This window comes from Eschscholzia californica, unplaced genomic scaffold (assembly GCF_041429995.1).
Source record: "Eschscholzia californica isolate CP2 unplaced genomic scaffold, dmEscCali1.0.p SCAF_1, whole genome shotgun sequence".
Classification (NCBI taxonomy): Eukaryota; Viridiplantae; Streptophyta; class Magnoliopsida; order Ranunculales; family Papaveraceae; genus Eschscholzia; species Eschscholzia californica.
In genome coordinates, this window is record NW_028238198.1 from 46,989,512 (window position 1) to 47,010,415 (window position 20,904).

Below are 20,904 nucleotides of genomic sequence, written 5' to 3' on the forward strand. Positions count from 1 at the left end.
TGAGCGGGTAGTTGGTATGTTAAACGGAGCATCAATCAGGTCCATACAAACCCTGTCGAAAATGACTTTCTGAGAAAACAACACTTTTACGTAGCGAAGTGATATTCACAGTAAGACAAAGATTAGTAAAAACAACTATGACTACGTTTTATCTCAATTTTGAACCAGTAGAACTAGGCGGAAATGTTGTTGAGAGAGAGGCTGCAAAACCACTCTTATGGTTCACCTCTTGGAGCCCAAAACTTCTCTGGTCAATTGGCTCTCAAAGTTAGATTCTTTACAGTTTCAGTCCCTGAAGTTAGTCTTTTATACTTCAAGATTGTTGAGTGCGAAATCTGCAATAAAACGTCTATACAGATTATTGAAGGTGAATATGAGAATATTGCTTGAAGTTTCTTAGAAATTCCTGAAAGTTGTCTAGAGTTGTGCGTGGGACGTGGGAGCACAATATGAGGATAAAAAATTGTAGGGCTTACAGAAGGCTTCCTTATGTATGATGTGATCATTGTATCTTGGAGACAACAAATGTCTAGAATGTTAATACCAGTGTTGGACATGATTATCTTAAGCAAATGCATCATTCGTTCACATATACAATATATTTTTTTTTAATATTTCTGCTTGTAATGCACGGTCCTTTGAAGAGCTGAACTGCACAATCGATACAAATGATTTTCTCTAATTATTCAGGTTAGTAAATCACAAGTATTATCCGGAGTATTAAAGCTTTTGATATGCTTGTCCTATTTGATTCAAATGTAAGAATTTGATATCGGTTACACATTCTATAATGATGTTTTGGATGAAGGTATGATTAGTTCACTGCGATGATCCTGATAAGGTATTGATCTCTTACATGTGATTTGAGCCAATGTTTAAATTTCAAATTCGATTTGTGCACATCTTATTTTCATCTTCATATTATGTAGTCTTGATTGCATATATGATAATATATTATCAAATATTGTAGATATTGTTTATTTATGTAAAATATTCAACATGTATTGTAATAATCTAATTATGATTAGAAATAGAGACTATGAATTCCATTCAAGGGACACAAAGAAATTCACTCTTTCATGGTATATTGAGCTGAGGTTTTTTCTGTCTTATTTCTACTCGGCCTCTCCAATGGCTCCTACTAATTCTTCATCTTCCTCAAACATCAACTTCACTTATCCCACCGTAACAAACCTTGTCCCACTTGTTTATATTAAATTAGACCACAATAATTATCTTATTTGGAAGAAACAAGTCCTCCCTATTATGAAAACACAGGAACTCTACAATCATGTTGGACCTAATTCTACGTCTCCCCCTTCTACCATCATTGACCTCGAAAATAACCTATCTAATACTAATCAGACATTCCTTCATTGAACACGGGTCACTCACATGGTTATTTCGTAGCTTAATACCACCCTAACACCTTAGCCTATCTATTACTAATCATACATTCCTTCATTGAACACGGGTCACTCAAATGGTTATTTCAACGATCTTAGTTGCAAAAACAACATCTACTCAACCTTTCAAGCCCACTCACCATCGAGGTAACTACCAATTACGAGGAGGTGCTCGTGGTGGTCGATCAAACGCAAAAGGTCGAGGCCGAGCTCGATGCAATAATCAATGGGGATCTTATTCTCACAATCGTGATTCTTCTTCTTCCATACTTGGGAATCTTTCCCAATCAGAAAATCGCTCCATTGTATTCCAGCTTTGTGGTCGTAATGGTCATTCGGCTTTACAATGTTATCATCGAGATGATTATGCATATCAACCCAATGATGTCCCTCAAAGCTTCGCTGCCTACCAACCTCCAGAAGTGTTTGTTGATCCTAATTATTATGCCTGTTCAGGAGTATCGAATCATATGACCAGTGATGCAACCAACATGACCACTCGAGGACCGTATTTGTTGTGCCTTCTCTCTCAAAATTTTACTTTCGGTTTCTCAACTAACAAAAGATTTAGATTGTTTTCTTTTTGTTTTTGACCCTGATATGTTTTTTGTACATGATCGGCAAATGGGCAGGTCCTTCAAGGTCTTAACAGAGGGGGACTTTATCAATGTTTGGGCAAGGCACTAAAGGATTTCTCTAAGAGTTTAGGACATCTACAATCTCGTATTGTTAACAAAGTAGTTTCAAATAAATTGCTTACTCAAATTAAGAATTTTTCATCATATCAAATATGTGAATCTTGTGTTCTTTCTAAACACCATCCTCTCCCTTACTCTTTATCAATTAATCATTCCAAAACACCCATTTCCATAATCCTTTTTGGGTAGTTGTTTCTCTTGTTAGTTGTTAGATGTTGGGTAGTTGTTGCTCTTGTTAGGTGTTAAAATACCCAATAACAATATATCTGTTCCTCCTATAGTTTCTTCTCTACACTCCTCACAATTTCTTGAAATCGAGCAACTTCATTCCAGAAACCCGATACAGTGAGAAAGAAAGAGGGAAGAGATAAAGAGAAGGAAGAGACGCGTGAGGGAGAAAAACAAATCATGGTGTTGGTGGTTAGAGTTGTTGATCGAAGAGGAGAGTTGAGAGAGAGAAAATTTTGATAAAAGAAAAGATAAAGGTTGTCGGCAATTGCAGTTTTGCAGCGATTCTTACCGACATAGAGAAGAAATAGTCAACAAAACTTTTCCCCATAACAATTAGAAAATATACTGCTTAACTAAAGTTGACCAGTTTTTTTTATTAAACCATAATTCCATTCATAACAAGGATAACAATCCAAGACATTACATGGTTGAGAGATTAACTCCCCTCTTCAAACAACATAAGAGACACATAAGTGAAGTGCAAAACTTCCAAATGTAAAGTACCTTATGAAGAGAAAGAAGTTGCAAGACATAAACTAAAAGAAAAGACCCTAAAAGTCATAAAATAAGAAGATCCTCAAGATCACGAATGAAAAGATCCTATAGATCACAAAATATAATCGAACTAAAACATAAGAAGAAATTATAAACCAATCAGATAAGTGAAAATCGTGTGAGTATAGATTGATGATGAAATAAGATGTTGTTTTCTTGATTTAATTGATGTAGATATTCCTCTTTTGATTCTCTGAAAGGACTAATCGTTGATTCTTTCTCCATGGCAACCACTCCAATTCTTTCCCTTTAACACGAATATAAGCAACGATGCAAATTCAGCTAAGAAAATCTGAAAGAAAATTTGTGTGATCCGACCGAACGAGAAGAAGATGAATCATCAACTGAAAGAAATCGTTGCACACATCAACTTACTCCCTCCTTTTCCTTCTCTGATCTACTACAAATAACTAAAGTTAGAAACTAGATCTAAACAACCTAAAACGGATAATTTTTTATTTCTCCAAATCAGCGGCCATAAAATATTACTAATATCATGTGAAAAGTTATTATACTTGCATTAGTTGTATAGATTATATAATAGATTATAATAATAAAAAAATGAAAAAATAATAAAGTTAGAAGTTGGGACAGAGAAAAACTTACTTACAGAGTCACGAGAGAGAGAGAAAGAAGAAGATCGATAAGAAATTGAACAAGATTGAAGGTGTTAGGTTTTTTTATAGAGAGAAGAAGAAAAAAAAAACTTACCTTCTTGACAGGGTTTATCTTTTCCTGCTTACTTTCTTGATTCTTTCTAATTTCTTCAAATATTTTTCTTTTATCTGATTGAATTCTTTCAAACCCTTCAAATTCTAGAGTGAAATGAGAATTGTGGGATTCATTATGAATCACACAATTCACGATTCCGTATCAGTTTTGGAATGAAAATCGTGCTTTTTATGTCTATTTGCGATTTCAGAATCGATTTGAATCGATTGTTTCCCGATTTGATTTAAAGCGTACGATTCACATCGTAAATCGTACGATTTTGATAATGTTGCATATCACAACGACAACGTAGCCAACAAACCCACCTCGAAGGATTATTTTTTATATATAGAGGGACTATTTTCTAAATGTAGAGTTGTAAATCTTAAAGTTGTGATACATACTTCCTGGAGCTCCATCGATGGACCGACAACCCACTACACATAGCTTTGACATAAATGAGTCGCAGACAATTGTTTTATCTAACATAGGATCCACCAAATCATACAGTGATGATTCTTCCTTAAACAACTCGATTTACAACTTAGTCGAATTCTCACGAATCTCTTGTGTAACTTGTTTGCTTGTCGTAGTGGAAATTATCGCGTTGTCGCCGTGGAGTAGGTCTCACCAACCGAATCACATAAATATTTTGTGTTATGTGTGATAGTTCATTACTATTTCCTATTACTTTTTTCTTGGTTTAATCGATTACGTCGCAACAATACCCTTGGATTTTTCTCACTAGAATGACTTTTGGAGAGTCGATATGCTTTTGCATATCGCCTTTGGGAACGACAAAATATTGCATTTGGTATTGGAAAACGGTTGACGCTATAGCCGAAGTAACCGTTCGGCCAGTTTAAGAAAGAAAGTTGTTATGCCACTTAGAGAGTTTTGATGAGATTTGACCCCAATATCTCCAAATGTTTCATTTTTTTTTTCTTCAGTTCTAGGCATTTTATTATGTTCATTTTTATATTATCCACCTCATTTATTTTTTTTTTCTCTCATTTACTTCCATGTTTCACTCTTATACCTCTATTTCACACTCATCAACTTCGTCTCTCCCTCCTCCTTCACCGTTCCTTCTTCTTCTTCTTCTTCTTCTTCTTCTTCTTCTTCTTTTGTCTAACATTGCAAACAGAAGATCACATGACCGACTCTCTGCAGGCGAACTTGTCTAGAATCTAATTTTTTTTCTCTTTTGTTCCTACCACCATTACCACAACAACCATCATGTTCTAATATTTTTTTTTCTCTCGCTCGCTCGAGACCCCTTTTGTTGAAACATAGAGATATGGTGGAAGAGAAAGAGAAAAAAAAAACGAGGAAGGTGATGATGGTAGTTTTTTTTTAGAGAAGAGGAAGAAAAAAAAAATTCTTTTTTTCTAATTTTCAACCTAGTTCCACGGATCGACCATCGACCCTCTCTCGACGACAGCACACTGAAGAGAAAAAAGAGATGAAGTGGAGTAACGAGAGAGTCAAGTCAAGGAGAGAAAGAGAGATGAGATGAATTAAAAAAATAGAAACTACAAAGGATTTTTGAGTTTAAGGTCCAAAAATAGGGGGGGTAATGAGTCATATATCCACTCCTAAATTAATAAATAAAATAAAACCAAAATAAATCGAAAATGTAAAATAAGTCCAAAAATTAACTATTTGGTGGGCCCCATGCATCAATCCTTTGATTATCTCTCATTTTTGCCCTTTCATAAATATTTTTTAACCATTGGTAAACCAAAGGTTTATACTCACTACAAAAATACGTCACATTTGTAACGGCCAGAACCGTTACAAAAGCAGGAAAAAACCGTTACAAATAGTCTATTGTAACGGTCAAGAGCCGTTACAAAAAAAAATCAAGCCGTTACAAAAAACCCCGTTGCTAATAAATTTGTAACGGCTTTTGGCCGTTATAAAAAGTCTTGTTGTAACGGCTTTATGAAGATAGTCCGTTACCAAAAAGTCAGCCAAATTCCAAAAACTGACGCTTGTTTGTAACGGCTTGAGGAAGGAAAGCTGTTACAAATGGACTTTTTATAACGGGTTGAGGGGGTTAGGCCGTTACAAATAACTAATAAAAAACAAAAAAAATTAAATCTGTGAAATCCAGCACTGCTTTCCCTGTTTGGACATCAAAAAACCAATGCAAACGAGATAACTTAAACTAATACAATAATCAAACAAAACATATTATATTGACTTCATACTCTTAATACAAGTTTCAAATTCATGGTTTCTAAACCAAACATCCTATCTTTAAGAAACACTTCATAGTACTTCTTATACATCGTTTAATGTTTTGGATGAAGATCGCATTTAAGAACTCAACTAAAAGGAAATGATTGAAAATATACCAAAGTATCGGTAAATATGCTATTCGATTAAGCTCCAACGATAGTTCTCAAAATTTCTTGTCCTTGTCATCCTGAAAAAGGAATATTGAAAAAAATAGAATTAAATGGGTTCCCGAATTAATTCCGAACTACGTAAACAAGAAGTAACAAAAGGCAAAAGAACATAACAATCAAAACATAATTAATAGTCCACTTTTCCTAGTTGAACATTCCAAAAACAGATTGAATTCGGCTCTTACATGTTTGTTTGACATGAATTTTCAGTCTGATTCTTGTGTTGTGACATTTGATACCAAACTATGTTTTTTATATATTGATGTACTTCAGGCAAGAGATAGTCCCAAGGCATTAACTTGTTATAGGTTGTACACAAAAATTATCCAACTTAACTACACTTTCAACTTCAAGCCAGAGCTATGCTAGGACTTAAGTCATGGACCTAACAGAAAATGCTAATTTAAGGCATACAAATGTGACAGGCATCATTAATCATAGAAGGGGATTTCCCACCCATAAGCATAATAGATAAGAATTACAACATTTTGAACTTCACGACCAACCTAGGTTATAATACTTAACAATAACATATTGTTCAAGAAACTATATCTTAGCGTACAACATAAATGAAAGAAAGAGGAGATTAGGTTATAATACCTAACAATAACATATTGCTCACTTCAAATGAATTAAGTCCGTTCTTGACAAAAAACGGAAGAAGAAACATCCGAAGGATCACTCCTGCTTGAAGCATGAAAGCAGTCAACCTGAAACACTGAAAAGAAGAAAGAGTTCTTGTTGAATACACCAGATGTAAATTGCCCACCATTAACCAGTGATAAACTGATAATAACTTATTTTGTGTCCGACTCAAATGCAGTGACAATTAGTTCGAGTCTATCATTCAGATGAGATAAACATCACGCGTCAGATAGGAGAACATCCTAATTAAGGAGTATCTAATCTTATCACAAGGTTGTCAGTTGTCACTGTATAAGTGTACTTAACCAGTATTAAGTTGTGTTCATGTGTGAATGTTAAGCGGATCTTCCGACTGATCCAAATTAAGAGAGAGCAGTAATGCAGTCGACCTAGTACCCTTCTAAAAAAAATTACCTTGTCATAACTCACCTCCTTCCTTGCAGCTCCTTTTGGAGCAGCTCTTGCCAATCTCTTGGCTATACCCTGTACAACAAACATAACCACTAACATCTAATTAGGAAATGAAGGTCGTAAGTAAATATATCTAAGCGATTTCTTTTTCCGTATTTTGTTTAAACTTGAAAGACTGAAATTCCGAATGTAGGTGAAGTTTTCAAACTTATAGTCTTGGGATTTTGAAAACAATGTCGACTGAAATTTCAACAGTAGGATTGATTTTGCATTTTAACCTTTTAGGTCGGTTTGATTTAAACCGCAGGATTCAAGCCATGAGAAAAAGAAACTAGAAAATTTGATATTCCAACAACAAAATCCTTGAGAGTTCAACCAATAACTGAAATAAGAAAAACAAAATTATCCCATAAAAAAACAACCATCAATGAAATATTGAAAACCTAATTTCAACCACTTATTAAGTTGAAAGTTCAAACATCAAGGAAGATTCAAGGTAAACCCTCACCAGAATCTCTGTTGTTGTTGGAATCAAATAAATCCTAAAATCTTTTATAGATTTACACATCAAAGTGGTTAGAAATTGAAGAAATAAAAAATAACTAAAGTAGTTAGAGATTAACACAAGAATGTGAGAAGATCTTACCACAAATCAGAGAGAGTGAGACTGATAGACCAGAGAGAGAGAGAAAGAAATTACATACCCTCCTTATAAATTGATTTCGCTGCTACTTCCCTTTTCATCAAGAAATTACATACCCAATTAGTCATAAACACTAATCACATCTAAAGCAAAACCCTAAAATGAAATAACTAATTTTATAGTTTTGATCAAAGAAAATTACATACCCAACTATTCATAAACCCTAACCAGATCAAAATAACCCCCTGTTATGAGAAAGAAAAGCAAAATTAGGGTTTCGATCACAAATTAGTTATTTCATTTTAGGGTTTTGCTTGGCTCCTTCATTGTTGTCGATTTGACTGATAGACCAGAGAGAGAGAGAGAGAGAGAGAGAGAGAACGAATCAGACTCAAAGATAAAGTCGAACAAAAACAAAGATGAGAGAGATCTTACCTGAGTTTGAGAGAGTGAAGGAGAATGAGCTCATATTGAAGGAGAAGGACGGAGAGAACGAGTAGCAGTTAGAGAGAGAAAATAATGATGGAGGGTCTGTTTTCTAATTTAGGGTTTCCAACAATTATAACGGCCGTAATACAAAAGAGCCGTTACACAAAGAGTTAATTATAACGGCAGGGCAGCCGTTATAACAAGCGTTTTAGGCGCGAACGTGTGGCGCCATTAATTCAGTTTTTGTAACGGCCTTATTTTAACAAAGGCGTTACAATAACCCAACTGTGAGCGCCAAATCTCGCGCCGACTCAATTAGGTTTTTTGTAACGGCTTTTCAGCGTGGAACCGTTACAAATGAGCTAAGATTTATAACGGCTTTCCACAAACCGTTACAAAAGTGTTATTTGTAACGGCTTTCATGGAAGCCGTTACAAATAGCCGTTACAAATGTGACGTTTTTTTGTAGTGACTGGTTAAGTTAATAACTCTTTCCATATATTTTATGAAAGAATATTTATGTTGGATATTTAATACCAATCTTTATTTCCATAAACTTCATAAATATTTAACCAAATCAGTGGATATTTAACAAAAATGAGTTGCACTCTAAAAAAACCGAGTTTCTATCTTTGTAACTCTATATTCTTTGAATTCAAGAAAGTATATTATTTCTAAATCCGTTGTATTTGATTAAAGTAACCTACCAAATCAATTGATATTTACCTAAAACGAGATGCTCAATCCCAAAAACGAATTTCTCTCTCTGTAACCCTTTGTTCTTTGAACTTCAAGAAAGTATGAAGTTGTGATTTGCGTTTTATCTCTACCTCGATCTAATTAGACATCTACAAATTCGTTTGTGAGGTATGTCCAACTTAAATTGATCGTCAGAATCTATAAATCTCTATTACTACAATCTTCTTAAAAAAATTATTTATTCTAACAAAAATTTTATATGTAACATTTTTTATCACTTTTTGGTAAAAAGTGAATGTTGAAATCTCTATTAATTCAATATTTTTTCATAAATAAGTTTTATAAAGTGAAATTGTGTTTGCTACATTTTCGGTATTCTACTAGCATTTTATACATTCTATTAGCATCTGTTATGAATTTGTTACAATAGGTTAAAAAACAAATACTATTTTCTTAGCATCTTATTGATTCTAATAACATTTTTTAAATTCCATTAGCATCTGTTGAATGTATTTATTGCAGTAGGTTAAAATGCAAATACTATTTTTCTAGCATCCTATTGATTCTACTAGCATATTCTACATTCTATCAGTATCTGTTGAATGAATTTGTTACAGTAGGTTAACAAATATTTTTTAGTAATTAAAATGTATAAGGTGAAATTGTTTTTGTTACATTTTCCGTATTCTACTAGCATTTTATCGATTCTAGTGACATCTACTAGCATTTTCTACATTCGTATTCTACTCTGTCAATCTCATTGATCTCACATGTAGGTGCGGTAGGTGGTCGATAGATGGTATCCCTTGTCAACATGCCATGTTGTGCATCAAGAATTATGATGGTGATACGACATGTTTTTTTTTTATCATTTTCACCAAACAAGCGTTCGTCAACACTTATCAATGTTATGTCTACCCAATACCAAATTATGATGAGCCAATGGAGTACATCGATGAAACAAGAACACTACCTCCGTTAACAAAGAGAAAACTGGGAAGACCAAGGACAGTAAGAAGAGAGAGCTCAGGAAACATACCCATAAAAAGGAGGGTTCGCGATCGGTGTAAAAAACCGGCTTATCACAATAGTGCCTCATGCACGGCAACTATATAATAACTAACTTAAACTTTGATTATGCAGGTTTACTTATTCTGCTAGAAATATAAATATTCTACTTATGTCTTTTATATGTTTAGAGAATTTGATCAATGTTACCAGATTATCGTATTTAAACTAGAGGATTTTCCTATTTCCTATTAAATTTTATCAATGGTTACGATATTATCGTAGTTATACTCATATGTATTTGACTAGAGTAAGTTACAAAATGTCGAAAAACTGAAAAATGCTGGTAGTGTTGGAGAAATTTTGTCAACATCTTACTGGTATCTTTATACCCATTGGACCATGCTAGAAAAATTTATTTGATGTTTCTAGCAATTTAGCAATTTCCAATACAATCAAAGCAGGTTGGTTTTAGCCTTTGTTATATTTTAATCAAAATGTCTAGATTTTTGATATATTTTTGTACGAACTATTTGTTTCCTTAGTTATATATGTTATCAATGGATTCAGCATTAAGTGTTTGATTTCATCATGCCTTTGCCCTACCACGTATTATAATTGTATAGTTTCAGTAGTGTCCAAGAAATTTGAGTAACATCTTTATCGTATCTATAAACCTGTTGAACGACATCTAAAATATAATATAATTGTGGTATCATAGAACATTGATAAATAATCCCATAACTGCTCAAGATGTTATTCAAACTTAAAACATAAACATGTTTGCTACGTTTTATCACATAGTCCGTTACAAAATACAAGTTAAAGTACTTCAACATATTTTCTCCATATATCCTTCGATTCATTCAGCAACAACCAAGTTAGTTCACCCCTCTTCCTTTGCGCTAGTTTTGTCCAATCATCTTTTGGCATCTCGTTAGGAAAATGTTTATAGTTCGATTCGATATAAAGTTCTTCCGTGTGCGAAATCGCATACAACCTATAATCAGGCCTGTCAAAGTTCAAACAACAAACCAATTCAACATCTTTGGGGTGTAACCATTTATGCGTTTCTATAAGAAACTAAAAAATGCTAGTCAAACAAGTTATTTTTCTTATGAAACCAGTTTTGAACAGTAACTATTTCAAGGTTCTATGATAAACTTCAAAAATGCTAGACAAAAAAACAACATTGTTTTTACAATCCAATTTATTCTCTCATTTTTTTCCCATATTACACCATGTAATGTTCTATGGTTGTCAAAAAATCAGGTTTGACAGGTAACCATTGATAAAGTTTTACAAGAAACCTAATAAAGCTAGACAAAATATTAAGTTTTTATTGAAAGTAACTATATTCTGGATCTAACACTATGCTTGAAAGTCTATAATACAAAATCCTAAATTAGATAGAACCCTAAATTGCCGGTCTAAAATAAAAAATTTAAGCAGAAACCATTTCTTCAAAGAAATTACACAACAACAGAGACAAGGTAACAATACAAATTTTTTGTTGCATGCAAAAAAGAAACATACTCTTCACTTTCAACTAATTTAGGGTTTTGAAAATAACTTCCATTAAACCACTTCGAAACAACTAAACCCTAGAAATTTCTTATTAACTAATCAATTTCAGAAAAATAAATCATAGTTAAAGTTGTAAAAATCAAAACCTAATTCGTTTTGCGTTGTAGAAATCAATCTATATCATAAACAAAGTTGAAGGAACAACAAAAATGATGAAAATCAAAATAACTTACTCTTTACTGTTGATGATGATGAACGAAACTAACAATGGATTCTCCCTCTCTCCTACTCGATGCTCTCTCTCTCTCTGTTAGGTTTATTTTGGGCGTGTTTAAGAAAGAGTTTCCCTCTCTCTCTTTCTCTCTCTTTGGTTTGATATTTGAGGAAAAGACAACTTTTTTTTGGTTATTTTTTTGAAACAGAAAAGGCTACTTTTTTTTGTTATGCTAAACGAAAAAGGCAAATTTTTCCGGAGAAAGAAAATTTGTTTTTGAAGAAATAAATGTAATGAATCTCTATATATTATGGTATCTTTTATTTTGGGTTGTTTTTTTTTTTAACTTAGGATAGGTTAGGCAGTAAAAGAGAATAAGAGGATAGACATGTAATTTACTTTGAGTGGATTTATTTTTTATTTCAGATTATCTTTGGTCTCTAGACTCGTTGATCATGCGATTTTGGACTTAAATCTCATCCCCCGAACTACAAATATGCAGAAGGGTGAAACTAGAAAAAAAAAAACTTGGGCCCTAAGTCGAATTGCCATAATTATAGGGGCCAAAATAGCCCGTTGGTCACAAATTGGGGGTCAAACCGGAATGAACCCCTTTCTATTTCTTATTATCCTCCCATAGAAAGGAGGTTAAACTCTTCTACTTCATCGACTGAATTCCTCCGAAGGAAGCAGAGCCACCACTACCACCGAAGCACTTTCTCTCTCTAGTTGCTCAGATCAGGTATGAAGTCGCACATCTCTCTCTCTCTCTATCTCCTTTTTCGTAGTTTTTTCCTAGAGTACGAAATATCAAACCAGTCTTCTCTAGTTGGATTCCTTTCTTCATTAGGGTTTGGTAGTAGTTATTCTTTTTCGTTAATGTAGCATAGTGACTACTAGCTTGTGATTTTAAACAATCATTCTCTAATTTTCACATCTGGTATTGGGATTTTGCATTCGTTCAAACCCTAGGTAGAATGGTTTTCTTTGAATGAATGAAACCCTTGGCGTAATGGTATTTGTTTGTAAACCCCCAAAACACCAAATTTAGGTTTTTTTTTATTTTGTTTTCGCAAACACCAAAGACTACATCTATAGGGACTTCCTCTCCTTCTGAAATTGTGTGAAGTGAAAAAATTCCTGATTGCTTGTATTACTTTGTTGGATATTAGGGTTTTGATTGTTCGGAATTAAAAGATGGCTCGGAATGAAGAGAAAGCGCAGTCCATGCTGAATAGGTTCGTTACGTTAAAGAATGAAGAGAAGAAGAAGCCTAAAGAGCGTCGTCCCTTCCTTGCTTCCGAATGCCGTGATCTTGCCGAGGCCGATAGATGGAGGCAACAAATAATGCGTGAGATTGGTAAGAAAGTCGCAGAGATCCAAAACGAGGGTTTGGGTGAGCACAGACTTCGTGATCTGAATGATGAAATCAACAAATTGATAAGAGAGAAAGTACATTGGGAGCGTAGGATTATTGAGTTAGGTGGTCCAAACTACACTAAGCATTCTGCCAAGATGACGGATTTGGATGGGAACATCATTGATGTTCCTAATCCTAGTGGCCGAGGACCAGGATATCGATATTTTGGTGCAGCTAAGAAATTACCCGGAGTAAAAGAGCTATTCCAGAAACCACCTGAACTTAGAAAGAGGAGGTCTAGGTATGAGATCTTTAAAAGGATTGATGCAAGTTATTATGGGTACCGAGATGAAGAGGATGGGATTCTCGAGAAGCTTGAGGGTCCTGCAGAAGTTGAGATGAGAGCTGCAGCTTTGAAGGAATGGCAGAGGATGGAAGATATCAAGAAGGAGGCGAAAAGGGCAGTAAAGAGCGGGGAAGTTGCAAATCCAACTGCTATTCTGTTCGAAGAAGAGGAAGATGTTGTTGAAGAGGAGAGAAGAGCAAAAGAGGAGAGAGAGAAAGAGCAGGAGTTTGTCGTACATGTTCCACTTCCAGATGAGAGAGAAATTGAAAGGATGGTTGTTGAGAAGAAGAAGGGCGAGCTCTTGAAGAAATACACGAGTGACAACCTACTGGAAGAGCAGAGCGAGGCGAAGGCAATGCTTAATGTTCACCGATAGGTGCTGATTCCATGAACCTGCCTGTCCTGTTGCTTCTGCTATTCCATCAGGTATAACTTGCACTTTTTGTATCGAATTGTAAGAAGAAAAATATGCCTTCTTGATCATGGTGTTTCTTGTCCTGATCGATAAGTCTTACTTTTTGGGGATTACTTTTTCTTGCCTCCTTTACTTGGCATTTACGATCTTGTGGTACATGATCCATGATATAATATGCCTTCGGATCCCTTAATGTTGAATTTTCAATTTATTATTTCTGCTTTCATCGCATCTATTATGTTGAATGCAGTTTTCTCCCCAAGTTTGTGATGCTAAAATATGAGAAAGTATAATTTTTCTGTCTCTGCTCATTAGAATGTTAGCAAGTGGATCTTTAAGTATTAGTCGAATTAATAAACTTGTTCTTCTTGAATAAAACTACATTTGGTTGCTAATAACTGAATAAAACATTTACGGGAATTGGTATTGGTTGTAACCCGAGCTGATGATGTGGCGAGAACACCGAGTTAGTTGGTACATATGAAACATCAAATTGTTGGAATTTATTTTGAATGCTTAGTGTCAAGTTGTGGCTTATGTATAAAACAGTGGCATATAGTTACAAGTATATATAAGAATATCCCGAGATGAATCGTTTGGTTGTCCACACATACGCGCGCACGCGCGCACACACACACACATGTGTTTGTATATATATATATATGCACATGAGTTTGTGAAATCTCCGTCGAGTTAGTTGACCCGTACAATGGGTGATTGGCCCGTCTGAATCCAAAACCAAATCTGCACATAACCAATACCAAGCCAAACTAGCCATCAGTTGCCAAGTCATCAAGAAGATTTCTTAAACTATAGACAAGATTAAATTCCCTGTTCTTGAGAACCAAAATAGTTCTTAGAAACATATTGGTTATTCCGAAATAATTTCAAATTCATGGAGACAAGGGAAATTGCGTGCATGATGGAATATTGTTGGTAAAAATTTGTTAGCATGTCTCGAAACAATGGAAGAAGTGTGAAAGCATATTTTAGTTTCGCTTGAAATCCTTGTTCATGTAAAAATTAGAAGTGATTAATCACAAATAGCATTCTTTTTAATTTATTGTTCATGAATGACTGATTATTCCTGACTTATCCCCAACCGATCGGACCAAAATTCCTAATTCATATCGCACTTACTTCCATTAAGCAGCTTTCATATCCAGATTGTTTGTGCATAATAGAATTATAGAAACAGAGTGTAAAGAAAACCACGAGAAAATGAATAAACCAAGAGCTTTACATCTCCCAAAATTTCACATAATATTACATATGATTAGTCTTATTAAATTGGGCTGCTTCAGACAATGTTCCTTACAATGTCGATTTCCCGTGCTGTAGCGGGTATGCATCTTCTCTATGCTATTATTAGGTCGGTATGTTGTGAAGTAAGTATTTTGACGAAAAAAGAACAACGAAAGTGAGTACAATTTTCCAGAAAAATTGGGTTTACTGGTGTTATGTTATGTTAAATTTGGGGTATTAATCATAAACCCTCCCAAAATAAGTAAAAGAAATCCAGTACCCACTAACATTGATTTAGAACATAAACTCATGATTTTCTTTTGAATTACTACCAAAGGAACCTGGTACTTGAGTACCCCAGAAATGTTGTGAAGAAAGATCTTACACAAAGAGCTTTACCAATTGGGTTTGCAGGACTGATTTGGTTCTATTGCGATACTGTCTTTTATGAGGTGCAAGTACGAAATTTTAGGTTTTCCTTGAGATGATCCAATGCCCGTTCCAATAGTCTCGCATCTTAAGTTACTGAAGTCGTACGTGTAGCACCATGTTTCGAACACTTCCCAAGTGTTGTGGGGCTGTTAAGTTGTTGGATTTCGTTCAACTTCTACGCTTAGGCTAATGTGAACATACATACTTAAACACACAAATACAATTCCCTTCAATTACACGATAGTTGTACTCATTTTAATATTTCCTTTGTTATAGGCGGAGCAATTATAGCTACTTAAACACACGAATACAATTCCTTTCGATTACACTTCTTGTACTATTTTACAAAGTTGGATATAGTTAATATGAACATACATACTTTAGGGATAAAGAGAATATATGCTTAATAAATGATATTGTTAAACAATAATACTTATTAATTCAAAATTTTGCGACCAGCCAAAAGGAAAAAACTTTAAAAAAGTAAAGAGGGGAAAAAGAGAAAGAAAGAACAAAAGGGAAAAGAGCTATTTTCACAAGAAAGAAGAGGCAATTATAAGTGGGAAGCAAAAGTGAAAAGCGAAAGTGAAAAAGTGATGCTTATGATTAGGGTGTAGAATACTTGTTGAACAAACAGATGATAATATTATCCACAGACAAACATTTGCAAAGTTTGATGAGATAAATTTTGTTCATCTCACAAATTACACAACTAAAATCCTAATAAAATCCATCTCATCATCTCTCCAATCAAACATCCACCAAAAAAGAAACAAAAATTTCAAGAAAGCAGCAAGAAGAGCAAACAACTGAGAGGAATTTGAACTGCAATCAACCCCACCACCTGCAATCAACATACAACCACTAACAACCATTCAATACAGTCCAAACTCTATAAATATATAGAGAGAGACTCTAGATCCATCACTTATCAGAGAAGATAAGAACAGGGGTGCTTTTAAATGAGCCGTCCTTTTGCTCTTAGCTCGCCCCTCTCTTGGTACTACTGAGCAGTCCGAGGCCGCTATCGGACTGCCCCAATCTGTGGGGCGCGAAGAGAGAGAGGGAGGCCCAAGAGTAAAAAAGAAGGGGGTAGAAACTTAAAGATTTTCACTGGTCTGAGTAGAATGTCTCCGTCATCTTCTCCTTCTGATGTCGACAGTGAAGGGAGGAGAAGGATCAGGGTCATTATGTAAACATTCTAAACATAGGTCTTTAAGAATAAAATTTAAAGTTTAAGGCTTAATTTACAACAAAGACAAGTTATAACCCGTGTCCCGTGGTCATAAACAGTTGTATCATCTTAGCTGTTGGATATAAGTCTGAGAAGTGTAATCTTAGTCATTGAAAGATACGTTAGGGAAGTACAAACTCAAACTTTGGAGATAAATTTGAGAGATGTAATTTCAACCCTTAGAGATAAGTTTGAGAGGTGTAATCTTAGTGTATTTTCTGGAAAAAAAAATACCATCCTCCCTTATTACATAGATGTCCTTTGTTTTTTTTGTCAAAAAGACAAGTTATCTTTTTGTCTTTTTAGGCCCCATATATAGTTTGGAAATAGTCTTGAAGGACAATTCTAAAAACACTCCCATTTCTAATGCCGAAATTGCCCTTAGAATCTTAGCTTGCGAAACTTTGCAAACTGGTTTGCACTGTTTTGCAATCTAGTTTACAGAACTTTGCAAACTGGTTTGCACTGCTTTGCGGTCTGGTTTACAGAGCTTTGCAAACTGGTTTGCACTGCTTTGCAATCTGGTTTGCAGAGCTTTGCAATCCCGATTGCATTGCTTTGCAATCTGGTTTGCCTTGCAATGACTTTGCACACACTTTGCAATCTGGTTTGCAGAGCTTTGCAAACTAGTTTGCACTACTTTGCGATTTGATTTGTCTTGCAAAGCTTTGCAATCTGGTTTGCAAACTAGTTTGCGATAAGGTCAGTTTCGTCTTTTCCCTATATTAGATTATTTACAAAAATGTCACGGGGAGCTGGAACATGTAAAAAGTGGATAAATACTTTTTAACCAAAACTCAAATTTTTTAGGAAATTTTGACCAAATTTCCCCAGCAAAAATTAGGTGTCCCTATAAACAATACCTAAAGCAAAGAAAGGACAAAAGTACCTCTTTAACAGAACCAGAAGCAGGCAATGGTCTTATAACAGCAGCATCAGTTTCACCTGTTGGTAAAGGAACCGCCGGATTACTATTAATAAACGGAATCCCTCCACCTTTATCCGGCAACATAGACGGAATCTTCGCCGGAGAACTTTCACTACTTGGTGCTGGACTTAGTTCAGGTGATAGTACATGCCAGTAATGGTGATGATATGCTGGTGAAGAGGATATAGTCCCACCGGAAGTGGGTTCAGGAGCTGTCATTGGTGAGATATCCGGCGATAAATCCACATTTCCCGGTGGTCTTGGAATTACCCTTACAGCAAATTTCTCATTTTCTTCACAGGTTCTTAAAGACCCATCATTGAAAGTGAAATAGAAAAAACCAGGGCGTGATGGGTACCACTGTAAAATTGCAGAGAAAAAAAATTAAGAACTTAAACATAAAACTGTAAATTAAACAAAATTTGAGTACCCAGATGAAGAAATCAAACCATGAATGAGTAAGGAGATTTGGGTTTTGTGAGAAGAGTAGATTGAGTGAAGTTGCAGAGATCAAATGCTCTTTTGTTCTTGAAAATGTAAAGTTTGTAGTGGTTTTTGTGTTGGAAAACTGTATCAAAAAGGTAATGTTAGTAAGAGATAATCTGCAATGATAAAGAAAAGAGAAGAAATGAAGTTTTGATTTTATTTACTTACTGAGTGAGTCTCCAATATGAACACTAGGGTTCTTCCACTCTTTAACTCCATCTATTATTATGGTTGTTGTGCAATTAGAAGGTTGAAAGAGGTAAATAGAGAGGGTGATTAGTAGGAAGATGATGGAGGTGGTGGTGTCCATTTGGTGCTCTTCTTCCTTCTTTCTTCTTTAGAGAGAGAGAGAGAGAGAGAGAGAGAGAGAGAGAGAGGGTTTTGAATGGTTTGTGTTTTGATTTGCAATAATATGAGAAAGTGTTGTAACCTTTTCCTCTTGGATTATTGAAAGTTTGAAGGGAAAACAATAATGGGTTTACAGAGAGAGAGAGAGAGAGAGTGAAGTGAACAGTGTCAGGGTGTGTTTGGCCTTTGGGTAAAATAGAAGAAGGTTTTTTGAAATAGGGTTTTGGTGGATGACAAACTGACAAGAGGAAAGATGGGTTTAAGCTTTTGGGAGAATGTGTGCACTTCTTTTCTTTTTTTTTTTTGATGAAGTGTGCACTTCTTTTCTTATAGTGAAAGGTTGGATGGTCTTTTCCTTTTATAAAAGAACTTGTTAGATGCAAACCAGTACACAGTCTATAGATACGAGAGTTAAGGGCAAGTCCAACGTGGGGTACGGACTTCCAATTTTTGAAGCCCCTGAATTTTGGGAGCCTGGGAGCTTTTCGCAATTCCAACATTGGGTTCTTAACAGGGCTCTCAAAATCCAAATAATGTTCGTGCGCGAAGTACGTGTGTAAAATTTTGATTTCAGTTTCATACGAAGGATTATTAGTTTTAGATACAGAATAAAAATGTGATATTATTCGAGAGAGATAATTTCAAAAAGATAAATACAAAAAAAAAACTCAAAACACTTACAGAAGATTAAAAAAAAATTAATTAAATAAAAAAATATATAAGTGGGGTGGATCCTCTTCTTGGTGGGATCCACCCATTTGTTACTGTGTGGAGTTACCCAACGGTAACAATTAGGACTGGGAGCCCGGGGGGGGGGGGGTGGGGCGGGGGGTGAGCCTCCCAACTCCACCAAGAACCCAACCTCAGGGCTCCCGGGTTGGGATGTGTGGGGCCGGCGATCCCAAATTTGAATTTGGGAGCTCAGGCCTACACACATTGGATTCGCCTCAAGTCGAACTCAACAGGGGCTGAGGTTTAAAAAACCACATTCCCCCCAAAATTAAATTAAGGCATCAACCTCAAAAATTTAACTCCAACCCACGAGCGATTTAGACCTAAAATTTGTGTATGTGTGAAACACATACGTGGTTCTTTTGTGGATTTGTGAAAACGCGTGTGTGAATTATTTTCGAAATAATTTTATTTTGTATTTTTTTCAGATTTTGACTTTTCCACTTTTTCTACCAGACGAAGTACTTGAGCGTCTTAGTCGAGTTAGAAGCCAAGAAATTCATACTAGATTCAAGGCGAATCTTGTTGAACACTTGCGGAATACTAGACCTATCGACGACATTGAGTAGATTTCTAACCGTTTAATTAATAATGTACTAATTAATTAAATATGATTATGTATTAATATAGGAGTTTAATTATTAGTGCACTAATTAACTAAATATGAGTATAATTATAGATGTAAAGTAATTAATTGATTAATGTAATAATTAAATTAAAAAAACAATTAAGAAAAATTTCGGTCGTTGGATTGCTTCTAACGAGTCTATCCCCACATTATCGTTGGGAGCCTAACAGTCATGTCGGGTTGGTGCTCAATCAACTCTACATTAAAAGTCGACTGAACGTCTTCTTTGGGCTGAGCCTCAACTAAGCTCAAAGGGCCACAGCTTGGAGTGAGGGGCTGAGGCCCAGAATTCGAATTTTGGGCCTTAATCCCTCACGGTTGGACTTACTGTTAGATTTATTGCTATAGACTAAAGGTAACTCTGCAACTTGCATGTATACAATTTTGTTTTGAAAGGTAAATGTAATGGTATTCCGAATCCAAGACTTAGATGGTGAAAATATTAATATCATAACTTCGCCAAGGGTAGTTTACAATTTGCACATACTCGACTCAGACTTTAGTAGCATTGATAAAAGAAAACCACCCCGGAAAACATGAGTTATCAATGGTCAAATAACTGCTAGATTTAATCATTTCAAACGTTTCTCATCTTACTTCAAAAATATGATATCTATTGAAATCTAAAAGAAAGATGAATAATGTAGTGAATACAAGATTACAAATCAAATACATAATCTTCAAACTGAAGCTGATGACTAAGCCATTCTCGCCCAATGAATTATCACTTCGGGAAATGATCAAAACGTAAATAATTAGTTTTTGAAGACTATTTAAGAAAAAAAGAAAAGAAAATCAACAATCTCTAGCTATTCTTCGAAATACATTGTCATTTTTCTATACCACAATATTATACTTAAACAGTGGTGCCTAATACCAAGGAAAGTAAGAGAGAGGAAGAAAGTCACTAAAGAGATTATAATTCTAAAATGATTAGCAAAATTAGTTAGTGGATTTATTCTCCAAATGTAGCATGCAGCCTTGTACCATTTCTCTTCTTTTTAATCTTTGGGAGGAGCAAACAAATAAATTCTTTTTATATTTAATTAGTAAAGGAATAAAATCTCTCATCTTGGTGGAATCTACCCCCAATCTACTTTATCTTTTTCATTTTTTAGGGTTGTTATTTTACTCTCACAACTCAAAAAGAAGTGCC

General features: G+C 34.9%; 2 protein-coding genes and 1 long non-coding RNA gene across 4 annotated transcripts; 1 reads left to right on the top strand and 2 right to left on the bottom strand.

Annotated features, from left to right (window-relative positions):
- The first annotated feature begins 4,150 nt into the window (after positions 1-4,150).
- LOC147567213 (pre-mRNA-splicing factor ISY1-like protein) lies at positions 4,151-13,964 on the top strand. The gene is made up of 3 exons (XM_086653820.1): positions 4,151-5,153; positions 12,097-12,336; positions 12,767-13,964. Exon 3 carries the CDS (start codon positions 12,792-12,794, stop codon positions 13,674-13,676), a length of 885 nt encoding a protein of 294 aa, XP_086509946.1. The 5' UTR covers positions 4,151-5,153; positions 12,097-12,336; positions 12,767-12,791; the 3' UTR covers positions 13,677-13,964.
- Positions 5,866-8,218, bottom strand: LOC147567214 (uncharacterized). Of its 2 annotated transcripts, XR_015237599.1 has the most exons (7): positions 8,153-8,218; positions 7,924-7,962; positions 7,583-7,810; positions 7,353-7,456; positions 7,078-7,146; positions 6,619-6,736; positions 5,866-6,035 (listed from the first exon to the last, which is right to left on the bottom strand). It is a non-coding gene; the product is annotated as an uncharacterized LOC147567214 (long non-coding RNA). The 2 variants fall into 2 exon arrangements; XR_015237600.1 differs by lacking the exon at positions 7,924-7,962 and having other exon boundaries at positions 8,153-8,215.
- Positions 13,965-16,017: 2,053 nt separating the features above from the next.
- On the bottom strand, positions 16,018-18,763 carry LOC147567215 (Cupredoxin superfamily protein). The gene is made up of 4 exons (XM_086653821.1): positions 18,209-18,763; positions 18,004-18,122; positions 17,516-17,914; positions 16,018-16,236 (listed from the first exon to the last, which is right to left on the bottom strand). Exons 1-4 carry the CDS (start codon positions 18,348-18,350, stop codon positions 16,174-16,176), a joined length of 723 nt encoding a protein of 240 aa, XP_086509947.1. The 5' UTR covers positions 18,351-18,763; the 3' UTR covers positions 16,018-16,173.
- Positions 18,764-20,904: the final 2,141 nt, after the last annotated feature.

What these genes read in the sequence shown, in the direction of transcription:
- LOC147567213 (XM_086653820.1), top strand. Translation starts at nt 12,792, where the DNA reads ATGGCTCGGAATGAAGAGAAAGCGCAGTCCATGCTGAATAGGTTCGTT.
- LOC147567215 (XM_086653821.1), bottom strand. Translation starts at nt 18,350, where the DNA reads ATGGACACCACCACCTCCATCATCTTCCTACTAATCACCCTCTCTATT. An exon ending in TCATATTGGAGACTCACTCA is followed by an intron (nt 18,123 to 18,208) that starts GTAAGTAAATAA and finishes TTTTTGATACAG; the next exon opens with TTTTCCAACACAAAAACCAC. An exon ending in AATCTCCTTACTCATTCATG is followed by an intron (nt 17,915 to 18,003) that starts GTTTGATTTCTT and finishes GCAATTTTACAG; the next exon opens with TGGTACCCATCACGCCCTGG.